This window comes from Lethenteron reissneri, chromosome 40 (genome assembly GCF_015708825.2).
Source record: "Lethenteron reissneri isolate LAM-NWPU_2019-01 chromosome 40, ASM1570882v1, whole genome shotgun sequence".
Classification (NCBI taxonomy): domain Eukaryota; kingdom Metazoa; phylum Chordata; class Hyperoartia; order Petromyzontiformes; family Petromyzontidae; genus Lethenteron; species Lethenteron reissneri.
The window spans coordinates 7,540,653-7,566,383 of NC_083818.1; the positions used below are offsets into that span (position 1 = coordinate 7,540,653).

The window sequence follows — 25,731 nt, forward strand, 5'->3', positions numbered from 1 at the left end:
CTGGGTGGGGCTGGGTGGGGAGGGGCTGGTCACCCCGTGGTGCCCTTATAAAACTCAACGCTTAACCTACTCACGCCGGCTTGTGCCCGCCCTCACAGTCGGCCATATTTGCGGAATACACCACGCCGCCGTTGACCCTGGCCATTGACCGAGCAACCCGACGTTCCTACCAGCTCCCTCCGCAGGAATGTGTTAAATGAACAAGTAGAGTGCTGTGTCGTCACTGGCCGAAACGCACACGTCTTATGATGACACCACAAACATTTGCCAAAGTGGCCTGAAGAACCAATTTCAGAGCCTCCTGCCACAATATTTGAGCCCACTGGATCTGCATGGGAATGTGGCCCCGTGTCCCTGTGGTCTTACTCACAGTGCGGTTTGAAGGACATGCCCTTGGCTGCTTGCACAGAACTCCACCTGCACGGGCTGCATGGTTTTTGGGGGTACCATGCCACTGCTTGGCCGGAAACTAAACATAACTTCCCCTTCACAGCTGAAATGGAATTCCCCTGTAGCAAAACACACCAGAAATCAACAGATACAAAAACCGCTCTGTACTATTGGGTTATATTAACAGAGTGCATACTGATGTGCTGTGCATATTGATCTGAAAGCACATCGGACAAGTTGGCCACTAAGGGTGTAATGACTGCACCCCTCACTGACAAATTCAATTAATTATAGTGATTGAAGAATGTATTATTTTGTTGTATTGTGGTGAATGTAGTGGCCTCTATTGTCTGGGGGATTAATGTGAAGCCAATACATATATGACATACACGTACATTTTTTTGTAATTTGTAAGTGGATCTTAAGCTCAACGATCGTTATTCATACTCTTTGGTTCTTTCGGTAAAGTCATGTAGGTAGAAAAATAATAGATCACGAAGTTTCGATCGCAACACAAGCAATCATCATCAGGTGGGACAACCACAGCAAGAAAAAGCTGCGTCTAAGCAAGCTATTTTTGGTAAAATTAAAAGACAATGTGATATAAAATACATCTGAGCTAAAAGTCTAAACTTGAATATTATCCACCATTAAAATGTTAATAGAATAAAACAATAGATCTATGCAAAACATGAGCATTAGTCTCAAAGTTCTTTCCCTTGGTTAAATAAGTGAAATCAAGTATTTGTAATGATCTTTGTAGACATATAATACATACATGATACATCAATGTATTGATTAACATCTCATCCTCACGTTCGTACCCAGAGATTCTTAGCACACCCTGTTCTTTCGGTTACTCAGCCAACGCAATGAATGGTGGATCATCGAATTAATAATTACATTTGCAAATGATATTCTCATGTTACATTTAGGTAAACTTAATACGCAAAATGAGCATCGGCACTGATGGTATTGTGAACTACAATACTTTGATTCTAGATTTGAAGCTTTCGTGACTGCAAGGATTCATATTCTTAGGTTTTTTCGGTAAAGTCACGTAGGTAAAAAATAAAAATTTATAAAAGTAAAATAAAAATAAAAATCACGACGTTTCGGAGGCAACACAAGCTTCTGTCTTCAGGTGGAACCGTCACAGCACGATTGCTGTACAGAACACACCCAAAGTCCGCTGTACAGCTATCGTGCTGTACAATACTTTGCTTGAACTTAAATATCTTGCTGATCTCGCCAAGGAGCATAAACCATCACGCAAACTCCAGCCATCCTCGAAGCGGCTTTTGGAAAACCATCGAACAAAGACAGGCACTGCATTGTGCGCTTTCTGATGCGCTTCTGCAGCTGTCTGGAACACTTCTCTCCAATATTAGGAAGCCGCTGGAGCTATGCACTTTTAAAATCATCTAGATTAACAAACTCATTCATTTAGAACTGCTTTTTGTGTTTCGTTTGTTCTTCTCCCGCACCTTTATCACGTTTGGCTACGTACGGTGCAAAAGAAGTTCAGCATACATACATACAAACGCCTATAGGAGGTGGACTTTATCACAATAACTTCACATCTATTTGTCTTTGCTGTAGTCATAAAGCGTACAATGCTGTCCACATGTAAACCAATTTTACCTCCTTTGGGAGCTCCAAGTTAAGATCACGGTGTTATGCACTTTCAAATCTAGATTGAAAACTAATTTATTGAGAACTGCTGTTTGTGTGTAATTTGTTGTCCTTCCCCGCACTTCTGATTAGCACGGTTGGCTGCTTATGGTGGCAAAGAAGTTCAACATACAAACAATGGCCTACCTGGAGCAGAACCATGGTTGACCACTGTGATGTTCTGCTGGAGCATGGCACCATTGGCCAGAACACACCCAAAGTCCACTTCTTTCTGTACATCTAAGTTACAAGCTGGAGAAAACCTGCCATTGCGAGACGAAGAATCACAAACATTACATAACAATTAGATATTTGATAATTCACCCCCATCGTGATTTGTTGAATTGTCACGATTCTGGATCATGATTAAATTAATTTCACATATTCCTTCTTGTATTGTTTTTTACTTTGTGGCCTCATTTGTAATTTTGTTTACACACTTAGTCTGAATGTATCATCATTTTATGTACACATAATTAGCATATAATTTGCATCATCTGATAGATACATCATGAGTGTAAGAATAGATTTTAACAAATGAATAGATGTTCTTCCGACAAATGTATTTTTACTAACAACTCGGACAACATTGTGGTTGTGTTATTTCCATGAATGTCAGAACTTGCCCAATGAGTGGGACCTCAATTGAGTCTCCATCAACCAGCAGCAGTAGACGATCGCGTACAGATCCCTTGTGCTCCATGCAGAACTCTACGGTGGCCGCAATGGACAGACCAGGAGCCAAATGTTGTTCTTGCAGAGGAACTCCGTGCAGCTTAAATGCCTATAGTAGATGTATGGGCGACACAGACACAGGGAAAACAAGAGTTAGAGTAGACAGCTGCTGTGATGCCACGGCCTCAAAGCCATTCTGCAAGCGCCACGACCCCCCCGTCCCCCACACTCAGTACAAAGACAAAGATCCCCCGTATAGCCTTAACAGATTGTAGGGGCAAGTGGTGTTAGCGAGCACCTATGAAGGCCGGCACGGCACACGAGGGAGTGGGTGGCCAACACCACGCCCGGCCTGGCGTGGGATTGCTTGGCACAACGGGTTTTCATCCGAAGGGTCCCTATGAGGAAAGTCCCACGGTTTCCCGGTGCCAGGGGATTGGCCGACCCTTGCAGGACAAGTTACATCGCGGTGCGCCTGAGTTGGCTTCATAGTCAGGGACGTGCGGTCAGGGGAGGCAGGGGAGGCAGAGCCTCACCTGCCATACTCCAATGAAAATAGCTGTTACGAAAAGTAAAAAAGAACAATCAAATAAAATAAATATGAAGATTTTTCCACTCATCTGTGTTATTAATGTCATTTCTGTACGATTCCAATAATTGTTATCGTCAAAATCGACAAATTTGCGGAGCTCCGCTGCAAATACAGGAAGAGACGAGACGTGTGTGTGACAGCCACGTGTGTGTGTGTGTGTGGCAGCACGTGTGTGTGTGTGTGTGACAGCACATGTGTGTGTGTGACAGCACATGTGTGTGTGTGTGACAGCCACGTGTGTGTGTGTGTGACAGCACGTGTGTGTGTGACAGCACATGTGTGTGTGTGACAGCACATGTGTGTGGTGTGTGACAGCACATGTGTGTGTGTGTGACAGCACGTGTGTGTGGCGTGACAGCCACGTGTGTGTGTGTGACAGCACGTGTGTGTGTGTGACAGCCACGTGTATGTGTGTGACAGCACGTGTGTGTGGCGTAACAGCACGTGTGTGTGTGTGTGACAGCACACGTGTGTGTGTGTGACAGCACGTGTGTGGCAGCACGTGTGTGTGTGTGACAGCACATGTGTGTGTGACAGCACATGTGTGTGTGTGTGATAGCACGTGTGTGTGGCGTGACAGCCACGTGTGTGTGTGTGACAGCACGTGTGTGTGTGTGTGACAGCCACGTGTGTGTGTGTGACAGCACGTGTGTGTGTGTGACAGCACATGTGTGTGCGTGACAACCACGTGTGTGTGTGTGACAGCCACGTGTGTGTGTGACAGCACGTGTGTGTGTGTGACAGCCACGTGTGTGTGTGTGTGACAGCACATGTGTGTGTGTGTGTGACAGCACACATGTGTGTGTGACAGCCACGTGTGTCTCTCTCACGCCGGAGCGAGGGGCGCACACGCGGACCCGGCGGCTCCTGTCCCCCGCGTTCCTCGCAGTCACCACGGCCGAGAGTCGGCGGCCGGGGATGGCGTCCGCGAACTCCACCACGCGAGGTGACACCACCAGCAGCAGCGCCGACTCAGCCATGGCCATTGCCCCTGGGCAGCCTCCTTCCTTCAGATTCACGGGGTTCCCTTTAATCTCTCACTTTCGGTCGATGTCCAGGTCAGTCCCAAGTTCAGAGGTCCTTAGCTCCCAGATTTTCTGCGTCCTACCCTCGTTAAGTGTTGGCCGATTGCCACCTTGGTCTCGTTTAACTGATTGTTCGCTGAACAGGTGACCGATGATCCCACAGGGTTCTACAGATACAGGCTCCTCCCTGGAACCTATTCCCCTTGTTTTATGAAATGCACCCTCTTCAGCAGAAGAGGTATTTTACGAGTTTCCTTTATCCCAATGTCAGATATTTTGTCTTCAAGCTTCGCTGCCTCTTTGGTTTTCCCCCAAGTCCCTCGTCTCCCTGTCACTCGGTCCCAGTTCCAAATAGAAGTCCCTGCACTCTCTCAGTCTCTTTGTCTCTCTGTCTTGCGATGTGTCCTCATCTCATTTTCTTTTTCTAAGTCCCCTTGTAACTCTGTGTCTATCTCCTTGCAACTCTGCGTCTCTAACCCCCTGACTCTCGCCTCTTCACTCTCCACGTCTCTGTGTCTCTTGGTAACTCTGCGACCTCGTCTCCCCGACTCTCTGTCTGCTCGTCCCCAGTGTCTGTCTGCTTGTCCCTGTGTCTCCTGGTCTCTGTGTCTCCACCCCCCTGTCTCTGTATCCTGGTCTCTGTGTCCCCACCCCCCTGTCTCTGTATCCTGGTCTCTGTGTCCCCACCCCCCTGTCTCAGTCCCTGTGTCTCTGTCCCTATGTCTCCACCCCTCTGCCTCCACCACCTTGTCTCTGTCCCTCTGCCTCCACCCCTATGTGTCTCCTTGTCCCTGTGTCTCCACACCCCTGTCTCTGTCCCTGCGTCTCTGTCCCTGTGTCTCCTGGTCTCTGTCTCCACTCCTCTGTGTCTCCTTGTCCCTGTGTCTCCACCCCCCTGTCTCTGTGTCTAATTGTCTCTGTGTCTCCACCCCCTGTCTTTGTCTCCTGGTCTTTGTGTCTCCTTGTCCCTGTGTCTCCACCCTCTGTCTCTGTGTCTCCACCCCCCTGTCTCCTGGTCTCTGTGTCTCGTTTTCTCTGTGTCTCCACCCCCCTGTCTCTGTCTCCTGGTCTCTGTGTCTACCTGGTCCCTGTGTCTCTGTGTCTCTGACCCTGCGTCTCTCTGCGTCTCTACTGCTGCTGCCGCTGAGTGCGCGTCCCGTCGCTAGGCAACCGAGAGTAAACAACAGCTGATCGGCGCGCGGCGCTCGGCTCCGCGTTGGCCGCCGCGCGATTCGCCGCCACGTGCTCGCTGCTCGCCGGCTTCAGTCTCAATAGCTACTCGTCACTGGAGGAACCCGATGCGCTGTAAAGCTCTTTTCCACAGATGTGTCCAGTAAGGGGAGCAGGTCAGAACGTCACACCAACATATAATCAAAATTACCATATGAATAAAAAGTGTGCTGCACTTGGCCCTTCCCCCCCTCTCCAACCATTATATAAACGGAGTGGTAGCTCCTGCAATCTCTCATTTATTGATACAGCTGTCGTGGCTGTGACAGTTCCACCTGAAGACGGAAGCTTGTGTTGCCTCCGAAACGTCGTGATTTTTATTTTATTTTACTTTTATTAATTTTAATGTTTTACCTACGTGACTTTACCGAAAAAACGTAAGAATATGAATCCTTGCAGTCACGAAAGCTTCAAATCTAGAATATAATCACAACAACAAAAAAACACGAAAGGAATGCAAATTATAGGCAAGGTTTTTCAAGTTTCAAGTTTCATTTATTAGGTGTAGCCCTGTGAGCCATTCGGCTCTTGAATGGGGTGCAACCGCAACAAACAAAAAACTAAAACATGAACAAGAAAACATCTTAAAGTGAATATGTGACTAAGTGCAAACAAACATCCAAAATTAGGTCAACTTTGGCATATAAGATGTATTGCTGGGACCAGCATTGGCCCGTTTCATGTTTACTGGGTATTCCCCAGGGTATGTAACTCTGAAGCACACCACTTTTGCACATTAACCTTTGTCCAAAGTTTGTTAGATTCAAAGTCTGCACAGAAATAAGCACTGTCCAGTGATACTGCCATGCCAGGATATCCAGCTGGTGCTTAAACATTACACCATGGTAGCATCCGAAAGTAAGAGAACACATTCCTGTGGAGGGAGCTGGTAGGAACGTTGGGTTGCTCGGTCAATGGCCAGGGTCAACGGCGGCGTGGTGTATTCCGTTAATATGCCCGACTGTGAGGGCGGGCACAAGCCGGCGTGAGTAGGTTAAACGTTGAGTTTTATAAGGGCACCACGGGGTGACCAGCCCCTCCCACCCCCCACCAGCCCCACCCTCCCCACCCAGTCCCTCCCCTCTCCACCCAGCCCCATCCCTCCCATTTTTGGATGCACGACGGACGGACACAATAATTCCCTGTGGGCTGGTGTAACCAGGAGGTTCCTACCAGTAACATTACACCATGGTAGCATCCGAAAGTGAGAGATAATAGATTCACATATATACCTGTGCAATACACATAAGTTATCACACACACGCTACAATCAACCACTCACTTCCAGGATTACCGAGTTAAGTTGCATCGTTTAATGGGCACAGAACAATTTCGGCAAACAATGACCGTATATATTTTCAACAAACACCATACTGTAAAAATTATGTATTGTATTAAATGCTTGACAGCTCGTCATATTAAACTTGGCATAAAAATCAAGGTTTACATTACACGGATGTTTTTTTTTCTTTCTTCGTACAAAATGTGAATGAGGCCAACATTGCCTGGATTTTACGTAAATTGAAAGCACCGCTCAAAATTGTCTTGCTGTTCATTAGCAACCACTTCATGGCAAATAAAGCACAAGGATATATTTTTTAAATGTACAATTAAGCAGAATTTTCCGCAATGCTCATTACACTCCACAATTACCAAAACTACCATCTTGCTAAAGTTACTGCAGTGATGTAATTTTTTTTTATACAAACATTGGTTATTTAAATACATGGGCTATAGACATAGGCAACAGGGATCCATTTACTGTTATAGCACGAGAAGATAAGCAATATTATTTACACCAAATGAATTCTCATGAGCGGTCACAATGTGGTGAATAATCTGCTTGGTCTGCAAACAAATCCCCCTTAAATGTGATCATTTTAATGCATTTAAAAATTTCAAAAATGCATTGGGCCCCAAGTCTTAGCAACATAACACAACGTACCATTTAGAATGTGGCTTAAATTTTAATTCAACATAAAAAAGGCCATTTTTCAGGCCACTTTTGTGGCTTGTTTAAATTGGGATTTTTTTTACAGCACAAGTTTTAATCGTAACTTACATCCGGATTAAATGTTCAGTGGGCAATACAGTCTAACACCATATTTGATAAAATACTGAGATAGCCAAGTGGGAGACCAAACACTTTATAAAATATATTTCTTGTTCGCTATTACAACACACTGACTCTGTGTCATTGTGAAAGTACTCAACTCGCCATAAAACTGTTGAGAGTTCAAATCCAAGTTTTCAATTGTGACTGAGCAAATGTTATGGCCAGGGTGGACAAATGAAGTACCACTTTGTAACAAATCGTTCATGGTCATCCCACCATAGGAATGGGGAACATCCGCCACTGGCCTAAGGAACATCATTGTAGAACAACGCCCCAAGTTCACCAAACAGAGGCACTTTATACAGGACCAAAATATACACAACTAACACACAACGTATATTGCATTGCTGTGGGTTGTTGAGACACTTCACTCTGTTATCTGTGTACAATAACACTGAATATACATCTTCTTTACTGTGCCTATATCAATATTGAAAAACCGTGGGTCTCTCGCAGCTTAGTGTCAGATTACAAAAGAGAACTCTTGTGTGAAAATTCACTTGTCCACACAGGTTATGTGGCCCATCTATGCCACAAACCCACAATTACTTAATTCCTCAGACCTGGGACCCATAAGTACAGACGTCAACCTGTGCTCTGATATATGCGACATCAGCCATAAATGTATTGAATTCTAGCATGTCACCTGAATAAACTAAAAATGTATTTTTAATTGCACAGATAATAGTGGCCGTTTATTTTTCCAAGTCACATGCAAGATAGGCAATTTTAGAAGTTAAAGGTGTGGGTTGCATTTATACACCAATTCCCAATGGTATTGTATAATTGTTACATTTTAAATTTCTGACATGAAAGTTTGGAAAATACTGCTATCCTGGAAACTCGACTTAACGATAAGGAAAATAAATTACAAATAGTGTTTTATGGAGCTGGGGTGGGAACGGTGGTGGAGAGATTCGCGAATGGCTTCTTGAACCAGGCTATCCAAGTTCGATTCCCGGCCATGGTTAACATTGGCGAGTCTTATCTGAATCAATCCTAAATCATCCCTCAAAATCCATTCAACCAACCTGCACTGACCAGCTTGGTGAGACATGGTCAAACAACCCCCTGATTAATAGGACAATGGAGATCTTCATCCAGCCGTGGGTTGGTAAAGGGCTGTTAATATTATGTTTGGACATTAAAAAAATATATATTATACTTAGCAATTGAATAAATCCCAAAAATTAAATTTTTATTATTAAGGCATAATCACATGCTTAAATTATGAGAGCTTTAAATAGGTTTTACTGTTTATAACTGTGTGATATAAGGTGGCTGGAAAGCTAAGCGGTCAATGTAGAACACCTGAGCCAGTCTGCATGACGTTAACGGTTTGATTCCAGTAGGCACCCAGGTCTTCCTCACAAAAAAATATTTAATAGAAACTTCAAGGGCTCAGAGATAATTAACTAAAGAAGAATAAATTGAGTGTTCAGCTGTCGCTAACATACCTACAGTGCTGTTAGACCGGTAATAACAGCCAGCTCGTTAAGACCCGGGGTATAGACACAGCAAAGCCCATTAAGATTCAGATCGTCTTAGATGTGTTTAAAGCTGCAACACGATTGTGGCCACGTAAAATAAAAGGACAAACGAAACAGAAAATAGTAAAACTGCTGAGCTGCTCGGACATAGCAATGTCCATTAATTCTAGATTTGAAGCTTTCGTGACTGCAAGGATTCATATTCTTAGGTTTTTTTGGTGAAGTCACATAGGTAAAAGAATAAAATTAATAAAAGTAAAATAAAAATAAAATAAAAATCACGTTTCGGAGGCAACACAAGCTTCCGTCTTCAGGTGGAACCGTCACAGCTATCGTGCTGTGACGGTTGTGATTTTTATTTTATTTTTATTTTACTTTTATTAATTTACTTTTATAAATTTTACTTTACCGAAAGAACCAAGAAGATGAATCCCTGCAGTCACGAAAGCTTTAAATCGAAAAATGTCCATTAGTTTTCTCACTGCTATGAACTCGATGGTACATTAGAAGATGATTGCCCATGGAGTACAGAGTTGGCTGGGTACCTGCCCCCTAAAGGCAAGCCGGTGGTGCCAAGCATTGGGCCAAACGGCCTGGAGGAGTTCCCGAAGGCCCTGTAGAGGCCTGCGGAGTCTGGGTAGTGTGCAGCGGGTGGGGCGTAGGTCCGAGTGCCGGGACGCGTGACGGCTGGGGGCGGCACGATGGGCTGCACGCTGCGCCCGGGTGTGCCGAAGGAGAACTCTGGCGCCGGGCTGGTGGACTTGGACGGGGTGGAGGTGAGGGGGTTGTGGGAGCCGTGATGGTGGTGGCCATGAGGCTGGTGAGGGGTATGGGTCAGGGGCGGCACGACGTTGTGCAGGACGCTTGGGGCCAGAGAGGTTGTGGACACACTTGCCCTGCTCCAGTCGTCTGCGCGCACAGACCGATCCAAACAACACACGTTACACAATTGTATTTCGTTATGGTAAACATTGCCGTACGAATGATATGATTAATGAAGTACGGTATATCATTACAAATGTATTAGTCACCCTCCCAGCAATACATCTTATACATTCAATGTTTTTATTTATTTTGATCGCCTGACAGAGAACTTGCCTTTGAAAATCTGTACGGTAAGATGTGAGACGAGAGTGGAGAGCCGGCTGGTCACGTGGGCCAGCACCAGCTGTTCATTGGCATCGCGTCGCACACGCACGTGCATTGATCCAGCCTTGGAAACAAAACGGACAGTTCCACATGAACAGTGTCCTTCAGGACGTATTAGGAGCAACACTGCTTTTGAGCGGTGTTCAGGACGTAGTATATCGTCACTATTACATAGCGCTTGTTATTGATAATTTATGACACAAAGAGAACGTGCATTTTTTTATAATAACGCGCAGTCCATGATCAATTTTCACACCTCCGATTAGCACGGTTGGCTACGTATGGTGCGAAAGAAGTTCAACATACATGCAAATAATATTATACCACGATCAAGGCATTCCCAAGTCATCTCACCTGACATGGAACCAAGATGGCACAATTCATTTTGCTCCCACACATTAACTTTCATCACTCCATCTCCATGGTGGTTATCCGCCGGGCAAGATCCCTCCCCTGACTGCAACTCTGTTACCAGTATCGTCCGTCGGCCATCAACCCTCCTACAGGATTGTGTTCTGTCCAATCCCACTTATTTTTCTGATTTGCACTTATTCTCAGATCCTCGCGTTTAATTTTTTTAATCGTAATTTGAAGCACCTACGATCAAATCAACCAGAATGCACCCCGTCTCATGGGATCCCAGATGCTATGCATAGGATTGAGTCTGGCTACTGCATGGGTAGGGTGATGACCAGTTGCAAAGACAGGTGGCAAGAGGCGTTTTGGACACTAGAGGGCAGTGCAGCACACTCTCGTGCTGTTCCGCACTCCCCCTCAATTTCACCAAACCACACTGACCACAGTGGTGAAGTATGGTCACATTTCTCCCAGCCCGCAAGGTGTGGGGAGGCCCTCATCCAGTAGTGGATTGACACGTGGGCTGTATACTCTTAGGTTTTTCGGTAAAGTCACGTAGGTAAAAAATTAATAATAAAATAAAATAATAATAAATCATGACGTTTCGGAGGCAACACAAGTCTCCGTCTTCAGGTGGGACCGTCACAACAAAATTTACTGTATACAGTAAATTTGGTGGTCCCACCTGAAGACGGAGACTTGTCTTGCCTCCGAAACGCCGTGATTTATTATTATATTATTTTATCACTATTTTTAACCTACGTGACTTTACCGAAAAACCTAAGCGTATGAATCCTTGCAGCCACGAAAGCTTCAAATGCAGAACGTGGGCTGTACACGTACGTATGCAATTTTAGGCATACACCTCTCCCTGTACATGTAACTTGAGCGGTGGACAGTAGAACGTACGTGACCGCACAACACAATTAGCACGGTTCTACGTTACACTCAACAAAGTTAAACTAAAACATGCGCTCACCAGGGAGCCAAATGATACCGTCCAGAAGTGCTCGTTGCGGAACTCCAGCACTCCATCAAGGGTCGAAGCCTGGCACATATAAAGCACATGTTGCCGAGTGGAACGCACAACAAAAACCAAGCAGTCAGACGAGTGGAAGGTACACAGAAGGATTTGGTATGCACATCGCCGCTTCAGATTAGCACGGGGACAGTTAACTCAAAAGCTGTACTCGCCTGAAAGATAGTCTTCTTGGTTCTTTCGGTAAAGTCACGTAGAAGGGAAGTAATAAAATAATAGCAGCCGTCCTCACCTGAGGACGGCTTGCGTTGTGGCCGAAACGTCGTGAGAATTATTTTATTATGTTTTATTTTTATTATTTTATCACTTCCCTTCTACGTGACTTTACCGAAAGAACCAAGAAGATGAATCCCTGCAGTCACGAAAGCTTTAAATCGAAATGAAAGACAGTCCTTCACTTAGAGACCCTTGGATGTATGTACAGCTCAGAATCCAAAATTATGAGTAACATCCCCTAATATTAGAGTGTAATGGCCATACTTTGCCACACTGGTCAGTGCAGGCTAGTAAAGGTTGGGGTGGGTGGAGGGAGGACCGGTTCAGATATCACTCACCACTGATGTTAGCCATGACTGTAATCAAGCTCAGGTAACCAGGTTCATAACACAGTGATGCTAATCACTGTGTCACCGCTCTACCCACGTATTAAAAAGTATAAATCCAATGTACTTCATTTAATAAACAACAATCAAGGCATTGTCTCTCTTGAAAAGGAGACCTGTTTTACCATAGACGATTAAGGCAAAGATACTCATAATGTATTTGTAGGCAACTTTTTCATTCTCTATTACAGGCAATGGCATGAGGACATTGAGCATACCCTAGTGAATGCTGTCAAAATATGTTTAACGGTAAACAGAAGCTATGACTGGGTGGCTGTGAAAGTGAAAACTATTGAATCAACATAAACTGGCAGAGTGGTGAGAAAACCCACCTCTGGGCTGTCTACCTTGCGTGCACTTTGTAAACATTTCACATGAAGTGATTACTGGGTTGCCAAATACAAACCAACACTAAACTATGCTGTCAGTAGTTTTGTTGGTGGCTCAATTACAGACTGGTTTCCTGTTGTACACACGCAGCGTTCACATGGGAAGAACACATTCCTCCTGCGGAGGGAGCTGGTAGGAACGTTAGGTTGCTCGGTTAATGGCTAGGGTCAACGGCGGCGTGGTGTATTCCGCAAATATGCCCGACTGTGAGGGCGGGCACAAGCCGGCGTGAGTAGATTAAACGTTGAGTTTGAAAAGGGCACCACGGGGTGACCAGCCCCTCCCCACCCAGTCCCACCCCCCACCCAGCCCCACCCTCCCCACCCAGCCCCTTCCCACCCTCCCCTCCCAGTCCCTCCCCACCCAGCCCCTCCGCCCACCCAGCCCCTCCCTCCCCACCCAGCCCCTCCCCACCCTCCCCTCTCCACCCAGCCCCACCCCTCCCATTTTTGATGGACGATGGACAGACACAATAATCCCCTGTGGGCTGGTGTAACCAGGAGGTTCCTACCAGTATAACCAATTCCTATGACCGTTGCTAAGCATTCCAAATGTGCAAACCTACATGAAACTGTATTTTGGGGAACTAATAGCTAATTGCTTGTAGTTTGCCAGGTCTTGCCTGCAACATTAACAATTAATATTTTATTTGTTAAATTAAGGACACTGAACGGAATTGTGCTTCCGGCTAAAAACTAAAAATATCTCGTGCAACTTGCAAGTTCTAATCCAAACAGAAATCAATCAAATGGCTTTGACACAGTGATCTGGGTGCTCTGCAACAATGCACTCTTCACCTCCCGCAGAAGTTTGTCCAACTGTCCAATGACGTGGGACGGTGTTGTCTGGAAAGCAAAGCAAAGAGAATTATGTTTTCATCGTGTGAGACGCATCACACAAGAATGATGTTTGCTCATTGCAAACGATGGTAAAGCTGCAGGCTGACAGATCAGGGAGGTGTGGCCTAGAGGCTTTTCTGTGAAACTGACAGCATTTACCTGGAGGAGCACCTTCCCACTGTAGAGGCTCATGGGGTACATGGTACCAAATGTCATCATCGCGATGACCACGGCAGACATGGTGTCCACGGCATAATAGTTACTAGAGAAGAGCAGACAACCAGAGATTGAATTAATGACCTAGTGCTACAGCTTGTGTGTGCAAGGAAATAAAGAGGTTAGTGGTGTAGACCTACGGACTCAATCCACATCTCCCCGCTTATTTCACTCTATTCTCCTTTGTGTGCATTCAACTATAGGAACACAATCTTGGCATCTTGCACTTAATGGGAGGCCCCTCCTATCTCTGTTGGGTATTCATCTTGGGAACCTCAGTGGCTTCCTCACATGAATAATATCACATAATTATTAACGTTCACTTTGCACAAGGCAAATCATGTTTGTAATTCCATGCAGAAATTAATGGTCTTGCGTAGAAATCTAAATATTAATCAAAATTGGTTCAGTAGCAATTGTGACAGCCTGTGGTTTATCCAGCCAACTTAATTCCCGCAAGCTGACATTCTGCCTATGAACAAATCACCCAGAATCTCATACAAATCTCCGTAGCTAAGCAGGTTGAGCCGCCTGGCTAGTGCTTGGATAGGCGAACACCACGCATAAAACAGGTGATGCAAGCTGTTGCGTAACCTACATTGTAGGCAGCAGAGGACAGGATAGATAGATAGTAGGCAATAATAATAAATCACGACGTTTCGGAGGCAACACAAGTCTCCTCACGTTCACCAACCCACATTAACCAGCATGCTGACAGTCAAATAACCCCCACGACCCACAATGTGTGGAAGGAGGCACTCATCCAGCAGTGCATTGACAAAACAGCTGTCACATGCGGATGTGGATGACCCGATTAGACGAGTAACAACGGCGAGGCATGTAGCAGAGGATCGCCGGAATCGTACATACTTGATTTCGATGAGCATGTAGGTGATGGAGAGGGCCAGGGAACCCGCCAGGTCGATAAGTACAAATGGGTTCATGCGTGGGAGCAGGAAGCTGCTGAGGCCAGGCACCACGCCGCACAAGCTGCACACAGCAACACGAGCCTCCTCCGTTATTGCATCGCTACACATCGCAATACAATCACGCCTCCAGCCTTCGTAAGAACGGCTTGTTTTTTATCAGATAGATTTAGCATTATCCAGTAATGTAGGTCATGTATTGATTCGTTAATTCATTAAAGGATATCATATTGTATCAGAAATATCATTATTCAGGAAACTAGGCAAGTAATGATGATTTCATTCGTTCATTAGAATCAATTATGTTAACGATAGATGCATGAAACTGTGTAAGAGTTGTTTATTTACCACCTATGCATATGATATACAAATTTGACATTTTGGTTAATGGAACTAATGAGACAGAATATATGACATAGAACAAATGAGACGTAAGATACAACCAGATGGTACAAACGACGCAGGAAACAACCGATTATTCACCTGAATTGTGACCCTACATTGTAAAATGGCATTAAGTCACGTAGGGGAGAGGGCAAAAGAGGAGTTAATTTTGTATGTGCTTTTATAACACTACGTCATCATGTGACCTCCAAACAAATACCCTGCTTAAGTTCGAATGACAATTTTTATATTAACATGAGGGCTTAATAATTGTGTTTAACCACATAAGCCTATAAAGTTTCAACAAAATCCACAAATGCACTGCACAACAGCATGCGCAACCACTGCACAAGATTTGCGTAAATGAGACAAGTGTTGATTACATGCACGTGAAAATTAAATCCAAATGATTCATGAATGTCTAATGAAGGTTGCTCATCTTGTAAATTAATTGATGCACAATGTCCAGTTTTAATTAAAATTAATTACAATGAGTGTTGTACAGTATTATATGCGTTTGCCTTGCTTCAACATTATTATGCATACACCGCTGATGTGAGTACCACCGTGATCTTAAGTTGGAGCTTTGAGCTCCCAAAGGAGGTAAAATTGGTTTACATGTGGACAGCATTGTACGCTTTATGACTACAGCAAAGACAAATAGATGTGAAGTTATTGTGATAAAGTCCACCTCCTATAGGCGTTTGTATGTATGTATGCTGAACTTCTTTTGCACCGTACGTAGCCAAACGTGATAAAGGTGCGGGAGAAGAACAAACGAAACACAAAAAGCAGTTCTAAATAAATGAGTTTGTTAATCTAGATGATTTTAAAAGTGCATAGCTCCAGCGGCTTCCGAATATTGGAAGGAAGAGCATTCCAGATGGCCGCAGAAGCGCACCTGAAAGCACGCAATGCAATGATCGTCTGTGTTCGATGGCTAGCCAAAAGCAGCTGAGAAGATGACCGGAGTTTGCGTGATGGTTTATGCTCCTTGACTATGCCATCGCGAGGTAGGGTATTAAAACTCAAAAGGGACCGGCCACCTCACCTCCTACTGAGGTCAGCCACATGCTCTTGCAGCCAACTTGTCGACGCAGCTGAAAAAGAAAAGTATGCAAATTAACAGTGGAACAAAACCTTTGTCCTACCCCAATACAAAGTGGATATTTTGTATCAATCATGCAGGTGCTCTACATTCCATGTTTACATCCATCGCAATGCAATTCTGCAGGCAATGAGGCACAACGTGACCACAAAAATGGCAGCGTAGTGCGGTGTCCAGAATTATGCCAGTACAAAAAAAATTTTATAATTTAAATCTACCTGAGCAGAGCTTTAAGCCAGCACTGCCTCGTAAACATGGGTTCTCTCCGCATACTTCAGTCCCCTCCCACGTGCCAGCAATGAGAAAACTGTACCCGCAGAGACGTGTGTGAAGGGCTTGTTGGGGACCACCAGCATGGTGAGGAGGTGGAAGAACAAGGCGACCAGGGTCCCCAGGAGAAGTCTTCCCCTACCATGAACAAGAGCACAGTGCAGAGTAACAGAGGACATCAGTAGAAGCACCTCCTGTGGTTGTATGTATGCTGAACTTCTTTCGCACCGTACGTAGCCAACCGTGCTAATCGGGGGGTGCAGTTGTGCCGTACAGCTCTGCGATGGGGTTTACGGTTGTACCGCATGTGGTTCGAAGTGATGGCCAACTGAATAGTTGGTTACAGAAGAAACTCCCAGAACATGGAGCAAAACTTCAAACATCATAACCAAAAAATACATCTGAGAGCTTAAAAAAGCCCCTTTATTAACTGCATGACAGTCCGTCAAGATTCAGCCTGTCTTACTCAACAGAGGCCTGGCTTTATATCATTCAGTTTAGAAAAAAACATGAACTTCTGGACATGGGTAAATTTCTAATTTTAAACTTGCCACACAATGGTCTACTCTTGCAAATTGTCAGACCCATTTGACACAAATACATATGGTTATTCCCTGCATACATTTTATGGCTGGTGGCATGAGTCAAACTGTCAACTCTATATACGTACATATTTAATACTTATTATCTAAGAGGAATAGGCATTTTAAATGGCTTGTGCACTCACACGTAATTAAATGTAATAATTAATAATTGATTCAAGGGATAATTTTTTGCCATTGTGGAAATTGCAGTGCCGATAGTGGTTGCAGGGGTCACATAAAGCAATTACAAAGAACATAAAAAATCATAAGAAAAACATTTTGATTTTAATCCTAGGCTATTGCCTAGTATTTTGTGCACTAAGCTATGCATCCTCCAACCTGAATTTGATTCTTGGCCAAAGCTAACATCATTTGCGAGATATAAAACATGCAATAAAAAAATTACTGTACTCAGGATTTTAAGGGCAAAAAATGTAAACCCTTACACGATGTCATGCGGCTTCAATATGCTCTCATCTGCTTACGCATGAAGACATTCATTACTTAAAAATAAAAGAGGCAGTAATATTAAAAGCCATTTACAAAAATAATAATAAAACTTACGTGTGAACCTCAGGGGGCTCAAGCAAGCGCTCCAAACTGAAAGTGGAATTAGACGAGGCAATACGTTAAACCAAAACCGAATAAATATTACATCAAAACGCAACGTTATAATGCGATTCACAGTTGTAACCAGTGAATAATCACGCATCAATTAATCAAGCTCATTGATTGTTGAGCTTAACTAAATCGATTAGGTAATCATCATGGTGAATACATTTTCATTGTAGTGAACTCTTAAATATGAAATATGCAGAGTAATGGGTGGGGGGGGGGAGATATGGAGATATGCCCCTGATAAAATAAAACACGGGTAATGCAATGCATATGTAAGTTAGGCTATAACCGCACTTACGCATTACAGGGAAGTGAAGATGTAGCATGTGTCCTCTGTAATTATCGCTTCTTAAAGTTATCGATGTACTTGCCGACATGTTTATGGCCACTGAGTCGCTGACCCCCGACGAGTGAGGAGCAGTCAATAATAGAAGCAGCATATTTGTAAAAGGCGGGAGTGATCATGGTTAATGCGCAACCCGGATAGTCTGCCTACGTATACTTTTGCATGAACTGTATTGAATACATCTGTTATTAAGAAAGCAGGGTTCCATTTTGTTTGGTAGGAGGCAAAAACTAGAGGCACACTTTGGCTGCCTAATAAGGTGAGTATTCTGAATTTTGGTCTGTGGAAGTTGACATTACAGAACTGCTCTTCAAGAGTCCTTCAAAGGGCACTGCATAGTCCCATGTGCCGTGTTGATGTTCTTTGAATGGTAATCTAACCTAACATATTTTTTCTCAGAGAACCAAACGAGACGGCATTGGCTTGAAATTATCAACTCGTCATACCTAAGAAACCACTTTATACTGGTAGGAACCTCTGATTACACCAGCCCACAGGGGATTATTGTGTCCGTCCATCCGTCGTGCAGGGAGGGGCTGGGTGGGGAGGGAGGGGCTGGGTGGGGAGGGGAGGGTGGGGAGGAGCTGGGTGGGGAGGGGCTGGGTGGGGAGGGTGGGGCTGGGTGGGGGGTGGGAGGGGAGGGGCTGGTTGACCCGTGGTGCCCTTATAAAACTCAACGTTTAACCTACTCACGCCGGCTTGTGCCCGCCCTCACAGTCGGCATATTTGCGGAATACACCACGCCGCCGTTGACCCTGGCCATTGACCGAGCAACCCAACGTTCCTACCAGCTCCCTCCGCAGTAATGTGTTCTGTGGGCGACTGAAAACCAGATTCGAACCCAGGATCTCAGCGGTGCTGGCTCAGTGCTCTGGTTCTTGAGTCACCGGCCAGCTCTCAGCCCATTTGCAAAAGTCTCATTGTCTCAGGTTGTCACTCACCTCTCCTTGAGAATGAAGAGTGCTCCCAGCTGGGCCAGCACCGTAGATGCAAAGACGGCCAGCACCTCAAAGCGGTCGTACCTTTGTGATAAAAAAAAAAAAACCTCAGGGTTTCATGGACAAGGCAAATTCCTAAGGAGACAAATAACGGCACCCTATATCACATGGCAGACACTTGCTGAATAAGTGAGAATAACGACGCAATCATATAAAAAAAGCACGGGACTTTTAAGACGATCAAACTCAATTTGAGAAGATAATATGTCAAGCACACTAAATCAGTGGCTGAATAATGATGGGAATTGAAATAGCGCGGTTGGTAAGCAGTGCTCCTAATACCGGTAGGATCAACAGTTCCACATTGCCCACCAGGGATTATTTGTCTGTCTGTCTGTCGTGCATAGCCACGCCCTCGATTTGTATTTCATAGAGCGCTTCGGGCAGGCTCAGCACCACGTGACGCGCCGCCCCACGCAGCTTGCGCCGCGTGACACGGATCGCACGAATGCGCTGACCAACCAAGTTCCTACCTGCCCACTCCGAAGGAACGTGTTTAATAGAGCTATATTAACACTTAAAAAAAATAATCAACTGGGAAACTCAAGTAAAATAATCTGGCCACGAGTTAAACTATGAATCCATCCGATTCTCCTGCAATCGGCTGCTTTTGTGATGCAGAGAATCCATATATTTACTCAGTTGCGCTCTAAACATTGACCAGTCGACTTGTGTCGATTCCTCATTTTCATTAAATCTTCTTTCACTCGGGCTCATTATTTGTCACTATATCGACACGTGTGGTGTTATTGTTTATGACTCACACTTCCATAACATTAAGTCTGATATTGGTTGGTAATCGACTATATATTGAGTGATACAATGGCATACATTTTAACCTTGGTCCTGAAAAAACTCAAACCCTAATTCCAGTAGGCCACTGGTAAATCACCGCAGGCATGTGTCATGTCTCGCGATATCTCGACATGTTATTCGACCTTGAATTTAAATGTAAAATACTGTGAAATTGAAACGTACCCAAATGAGTACGTGGCTGTGGGTCTCTTCAATGTGATCCATAGGCTTATTAAGCAGGTCAGCAAACTGAAAAGCAACGACACAATTAGTCTCATCGAAATGAAAAAAGACACCTGCATATCAACCTTAGGAAGCAGCTCTGGGTCCAAAAAGACCAAGATTGATGTACTTAGTATACATGTTGCAACCCCTCACATGACCGTATAAAATACATTTCCCATATTATTACATAAAAGGATCAATGAGTCATCTTTTGTGAGTGAATGGTGGTTTTTTGCTTTGCATTCTGTGGTTAAAACACCTCAACATTTAAAACACCAGTGGGTCCTTTAACATTCAAATGTGTTCATCGTGTGTTCATACACTGAAGCAACAACAGCGTTACGTACCTAAACAGATCGAATATGGTGAGGTAGGTATATGCTGTTAAGGCTGAAACAAGAAGCAAAAACATTGAGATGCATATAACTACAGTACAGCATCAATATATTGTGCAATTCTCATTTTTTTATTTGCTACTACGACCTGTAATTGTAAACATCTGATGCTTAAGTTTCAAAAAGTAATAGACAAGCCACGTTATCTGGTTTTAAATAAAACCAACCCTTCGTATTACAAAAAATACATTTGGGGTGGTTGTAAAAATTGCGATCAGTGAGCTCAAAAGAGCAAGTTTTCGAAGCCAACAATTTGATTCCTGCAGCCACTCGCTAACCTTAAAGGGGATTTCAATAGCGTGCCACCTGCTGTAAAGTTGTTAATCTACTCGCAGGAAGATGTATTTATGTGCCGATGCCATGGCCCAACGTCCATGTTGCAAGATTTTAAGATTGCAGTGGATTCGAGTTCCTCTGGTGGCTGCAGTGGACAACTGATCTCATTACACCTGAGTTGAAAAGATCAATTCTTACTCGCATGATTCGAAGCATGTATTGTCAACTGAAAATACATATTCATCGATGGCTTGAGCAAGTTATACTCGCAAAGGTATGCCATTAACAGTAAATAAGGTTACTCAATAAGTGTTGAATATAAAACATTGTTTATAGGCTATTATCGAAAGTACTAATTTTATCATAACATTTTGTTACAGATGTAGGTTGAAGAATGAGTAAAAAATAAAGCTCAAGAATGTACATGAATCATGTTTTAAATGTTTTTTATATCAGCCTTATTCCAGAACTTGCCCTTTTGAGGTATAACTACATGCAATAGAACAAAATATAAGCTGTGTAGTAGTCAGCACCCACCCATGCTATTTGTAGAGCTGCACCACGTGATGAGCAGGGCTGTGCAAACAACATTGAGGACTCCAAACACAAAGATCTTTCTTGACTGAAATTTACAAAGCAACACAAGGTAATTGCAATGTCAGCAATCAAACCAAACTATTTGTATATCTTTTACTCTTTTTGTGAACGTTATCCTCATTGTGCTATCAACGTCATGTCATGAAACAAAGAATCCCTTTGAATTTCTCGCAGAGCAGTACAACTTTTTAAATCCTTTATATTAAGTTCACTTGCTTGCTTGCTTGCGCGCTTACGACCGTGCAAATCTTTCGGTCGTTTTTTAACCCACTTCCCGTGGTCCAATCGAGCTGACATTTTGCACACAGACTCGTTGTGCGTGACAATTTATTTTCGTGAAATTTTTTTCCCAAAATTTTCCACTTTTTAGGAAAAAAAAAATTTCATATTTTATTTAAAATACCAATGTCATAAAAATGAAACTCTTACGCAAGAAAAACAGAAATGAACAATAAAATAAAACCGATGCCACGCATATAAAGGATTTATAGTGAAAAACTTTGTTTTTACGGGTACATTTTTTCCTTTTAGAGAATAGGCCACTTCAAGTGACCTCAATTTTACACAATAGGGGGCAGCACTCTCCCACCTGCTTTACCGCTCAGAGTAATGTTCGTAACATGACATTAAACGGCTGTATTTTAAAAGGACAACTGAAGCGGTATTTTTGTTATTTCCAGTTTCAACATCACAATAAATTGCATCGCAAGCTAAAGCTAACACTGGCATTGGCAAATGCTCAACATTCCTACCGACTTTCCTGATTCACTGAAAACAAAATGTAATGCTGAAAATTAGCTTTGTGTGGACGTGCAGAACAGCACTGGGTGACGTTATTAATTTTATTGGTAGTAAACGCGTTTATTCCATACAAGCAAATCATATACTTGTTTAGAGCCTTCATAATAGAACACTACATTGGTGACGAACGAGCTTAGTACTAGGATGGGATACTTCCAAGGAATAAAAGAGGTGGAGGTTTGGCTTGAGAGGCATCCAACAGATGGCAGTACAACATTCGATTTCATGTATCTGTGCAGAGATTTGAGTATTACTTCCCCCGAGACATTGTGTTTCTCTCAAACTCTGATTCCTTCCATATAAAGAGCTGGCCAAAACATCCTAATGTGGGATGCTTCTGAATAGAAGTCTTGAGGCTAAATAAAGCTTTCAAGGTATATAAAGAGCATTTATTATTAAATGTTAACCTTATCAAGTGTACCCATTTTATCATCCTCAGTGCACTACATCACCGAATGAGCATATTGTGACACATTTGATGAAAAGCACAGTTACTGATTTATTACAAATACAATTACCCGTCTGTCTGAAGCCACCAGTGTTGATTCCTGTATTAATCTGCTGAGCAAAGACCGCTGTGACTTCCGGAAAGGGTGAATTGTTCCCTAGGGTGGATATGAGAGTCAAAGTGTCAGGCACTACACACACACAAGGGTCAAAGGTATATTCACAACATATATAATCGCACTTACAAACGTGTGTACATACGCTTGAACAATAGCCAAAGATAGCAAAAACCTTAACCTGCTGTGTCATTTATTTCAAAGTACACAGTGGTAAGCCTAGAGTGGGGCAGAGTGGTTGTGTAGCGGTTAATGAACCAAGCAAACTGAATGTGATTCTTGGCCATAGCTAACATCAGTGGCAAGTGATATCTGAACCGGAACTGGGCCCTCTTCTTCACTAACCCGTGCTGACCATCAAAGTGAAGTACAGTAAAAAAAGACACATTGACCTAAACAAGGTGGGAAAGCCCTCATCCTGCAGTGGATTCACTCAAGGGCTGTATATTTACACACACACAAATACACGTGTACTTATGTGCATCATATATAAATCCATGTACGCTGGGATGAAGCCAAGAGTTAGGTCAATGAATTATCATTATTTGGTGTGTGAAGGCTCTCAATGAATTGGATTTCCAATTCACAGATTGTTATTTACAATATAACATATTGAACAATTAAGTGTGTGCAATGTAAACATGAGTAAATTACTTACAGACACATATTGATTTCCTAGGTGTAGTGTCTTATGAACAGGTTCTGTGGAAACATACACAAAAAAAGCCCAAATTAATATACATTACATTCCAGGTACACTTATAATTAATGTTGTATAAGCAACATGGGTCGACGTCGCCTAAGCACAGCTCATTTACCTTCCCTCTACTGCGCATCTCCATGGGGGCACAAAGTGAACAATTAAAGCAGTTTGTATATGGCATGAAACAATTGTACTAAGAGAAACCCCACCACATACCAGAGGATAACACTCAAATGTTTGTAAAGTTTAACAAACCCAATTGGTGTACTGCAACCTCATGGCCAATTCACAGCCCAGCGTAATTGGGATTGGGAAGTTTTAGCAATCTATGCGATCCACTAAGGCTCATCTCCAAAGTGCTAAATAACAGGAGCGTGCCACCACGTCTGGTTAATTGTACTTTGATTGTGGAAGCGGTGGTGCCGTCCATACCGTACTGGTGAGTAGAATTTGAACCAGTTTTGGCCAACCCCCATACACCAACTCGCACTGACCAATAACCCCCATGACAGATACATCATGGGGAGGGATTCATCGAGTAGTGGATTGACAAAGAGCTGTACATATATTTTTCTTATATTATTTGATCGGGTATGTAGTAGAGAAAGCGTCGGACTACAGTGCGGTTCTTGAAATTTCCCCCAAAAATGGCTCTTTTTGTTATTTTGGTTGCCGTCCCCTGACCGTGGAAGTCCAGTTCACCATGGAAGTCCAGTTCACCGTGGAAGACCAGTTTACCATGGAAGTCCATTTCACCACGGAAGTCCAGTTCATCATGGAAGTCCAGTTTACCATGGAAGTCCATTTCACCATGGAAGTCCAGTTCATCATGGAAGTCCAGTTTACCATGGAAGTCCATTTCACCATGGAAGTCCAGTTCACCACGGAAGTCCAGTTACAATGCAAGTCCAGTTACAATGCAAGTCCAGTTTACAATGCAAGTCCAGTTTACAATGCAAGTCCAGTTTACCATGGAAGCAAGTTCACCATGGAAGTCCAGTCCAGTTAACCATGAACACGAGTCGGCAACCTACGGCTCCAGAGTCGTATGCGGCTCCTTGAGGTATATTTCATGACGTTATTTATTCAGAACCGTCTCGTATTAACGTGCATTGCGGCTCTTGTAACATTGAGTTTTTTGATGAATTCGAGAAAAAATGTCTGTTTGTCCACCCTTGTTGTAAAGCAATGTCAGCATATACGATAATTTAAGAACGCAACGCTATGGCATATTGACGCTGTGCGCGATGGGATCGCGAGTGCCGTGTGATAATGATCGTGTACGTGGCAGAGGACCGATACTCATGAGTGGACTTTGCTCAAGAACACACCGCGGAGTAGAAGGGGATGACGGCTGATGGTCAAGAACAATGCCGGAGTGGCAGCCAAAGGATGAAAGCGCCTCCGAGTGAACGTCGAGGGGGGTAGAGCGATCCAATCGGTTCGCGTGTATGCGCTGGTAGATTAATTGTATTGCGAGAGATGACACAGCCATAATCAATCCAGCAGTGGATTGATCATGGCTGATGATCACGACGACCCGTGACGCGACTCTGTATATCGTGCAGGAGCACTGTACACTGGGAAAGTATGACACTCCAAAATGAAAGAAATCTGACATAAAACGACACTCTACGGAGCGTTACGGCGCACATAAAAATATAAGTTTTATTAAATCCGGCGTCATTTCTCTCGTACGCTACCCCCTTGACCACCCACAACGCGTTACGAGCCCTGCCGCTTGAACGCCGCCCTCCCCGGCAGCGCTCTCAGACAAGACCGAGGCTTCGCTCGGGCCCAGCGCTCCCTTTCCAGGGACACAGCCGCACCTGTCGAGTTCATGCGCGCCACGTCCACGGACACCATGTCGGGTCTGTAGGTGGCATAGGCGGAGATCTTCCTCTCCGTCACCTCGGTGGGCACCACGTCGGGTTTGGGCCCCAGCTTTCGCGGGTAGTAGCAGTCTCCTGCCGGGGCCTGCGCGGACGTGGAGGCAGCCATGTTGAGGGGTTCGCCTAAGGGACCGCGGCGATTTCAACCCCGGCGCTGCAAAGGCTGCGGCATGGACACCGTGCAGGAACATTGTACAAATACAAGGTGCTTCAAAATTATGTTTTAAACACTCATATGGGACTATCGTTTTAATGCAAAAAAGAACGAACTGTAACATGATAACAAATGTATGTTAATAGCTTCAAAAAGTAAAAGAGTCTCCACTTGTTCGCCATCATTGTCAACACATGCAATACCACATTTCTCGCAGTATTGCTGCAAATTGTTCACATTTTTTGAAGCACCCTGTGCTGTGGAGTTAAAGGGGGCTCAGTAGCACCGCTTGGTGGCAGTGGCACAGTGGTA

At 44.0% G+C, this 25,731-nt stretch overlaps 2 protein-coding genes across 2 annotated transcripts in view; both read right to left on the reverse strand.

Annotated features, from left to right (window-relative positions):
* Positions 1–5,501, reverse strand: part of CFAP47 (cilia and flagella associated protein 47) — a 75,374-nt gene extending 69,873 nt beyond the window's left edge. Inside the window, 4 exon segments of the mRNA XM_061568231.1 lie at positions 371–509; positions 2,212–2,327; positions 2,691–2,848; positions 4,162–5,501. Of these exon segments, the coding sequence (XP_061424215.1) occupies positions 371–509; positions 2,212–2,327; positions 2,691–2,848; positions 4,162–4,317 (569 nt within the window). The 5' untranslated portion in view covers positions 4,318–5,501.
* Positions 5,502–6,709: 1,208 nt separating this feature from the next.
* SLC30A6 (solute carrier family 30 member 6) lies at positions 6,710–25,388 on the reverse strand. The gene is made up of 16 exons (XM_061567936.1): positions 25,203–25,388; positions 23,329–23,372; positions 22,626–22,712; positions 21,247–21,331; positions 20,386–20,428; positions 19,997–20,062; positions 18,962–19,042; positions 17,621–17,656; positions 16,516–16,610; positions 16,146–16,194; positions 14,655–14,774; positions 13,728–13,830; positions 13,527–13,574; positions 11,678–11,746; positions 10,291–10,405; positions 6,710–10,101 (listed from the first exon to the last, which is right to left on the reverse strand). Exons 1-16 carry the CDS (start codon positions 25,372–25,374, stop codon positions 9,677–9,679), a joined length of 1,638 nt encoding a protein of 545 aa, XP_061423920.1. The 5' UTR covers positions 25,375–25,388; the 3' UTR covers positions 6,710–9,676.
* Positions 25,389–25,731: the final 343 nt, after the last annotated feature.

Bases quoted from the DNA above. Each gene is read 5' to 3' on its own strand.
- SLC30A6 (XM_061567936.1), bottom strand. From the start codon at position 25,374: ATGGCTGCCTCCACGTCCGCGCAGGCCCCGGCAGGAGACTGCTACTAC. The intron at 20,429-21,246 runs GTGGGTGCTGAC...TTCTTGTTTCAG, and splicing joins CAGCTCTACAAATAGCATGG to CCTTAACAGCATATACCTAC. The intron at 13,831-14,654 runs GTATGTACGATT...GCTCTTCTCTAG, and splicing joins TACATGCTCATCGAAATCAA to TAACTATTATGCCGTGGACA.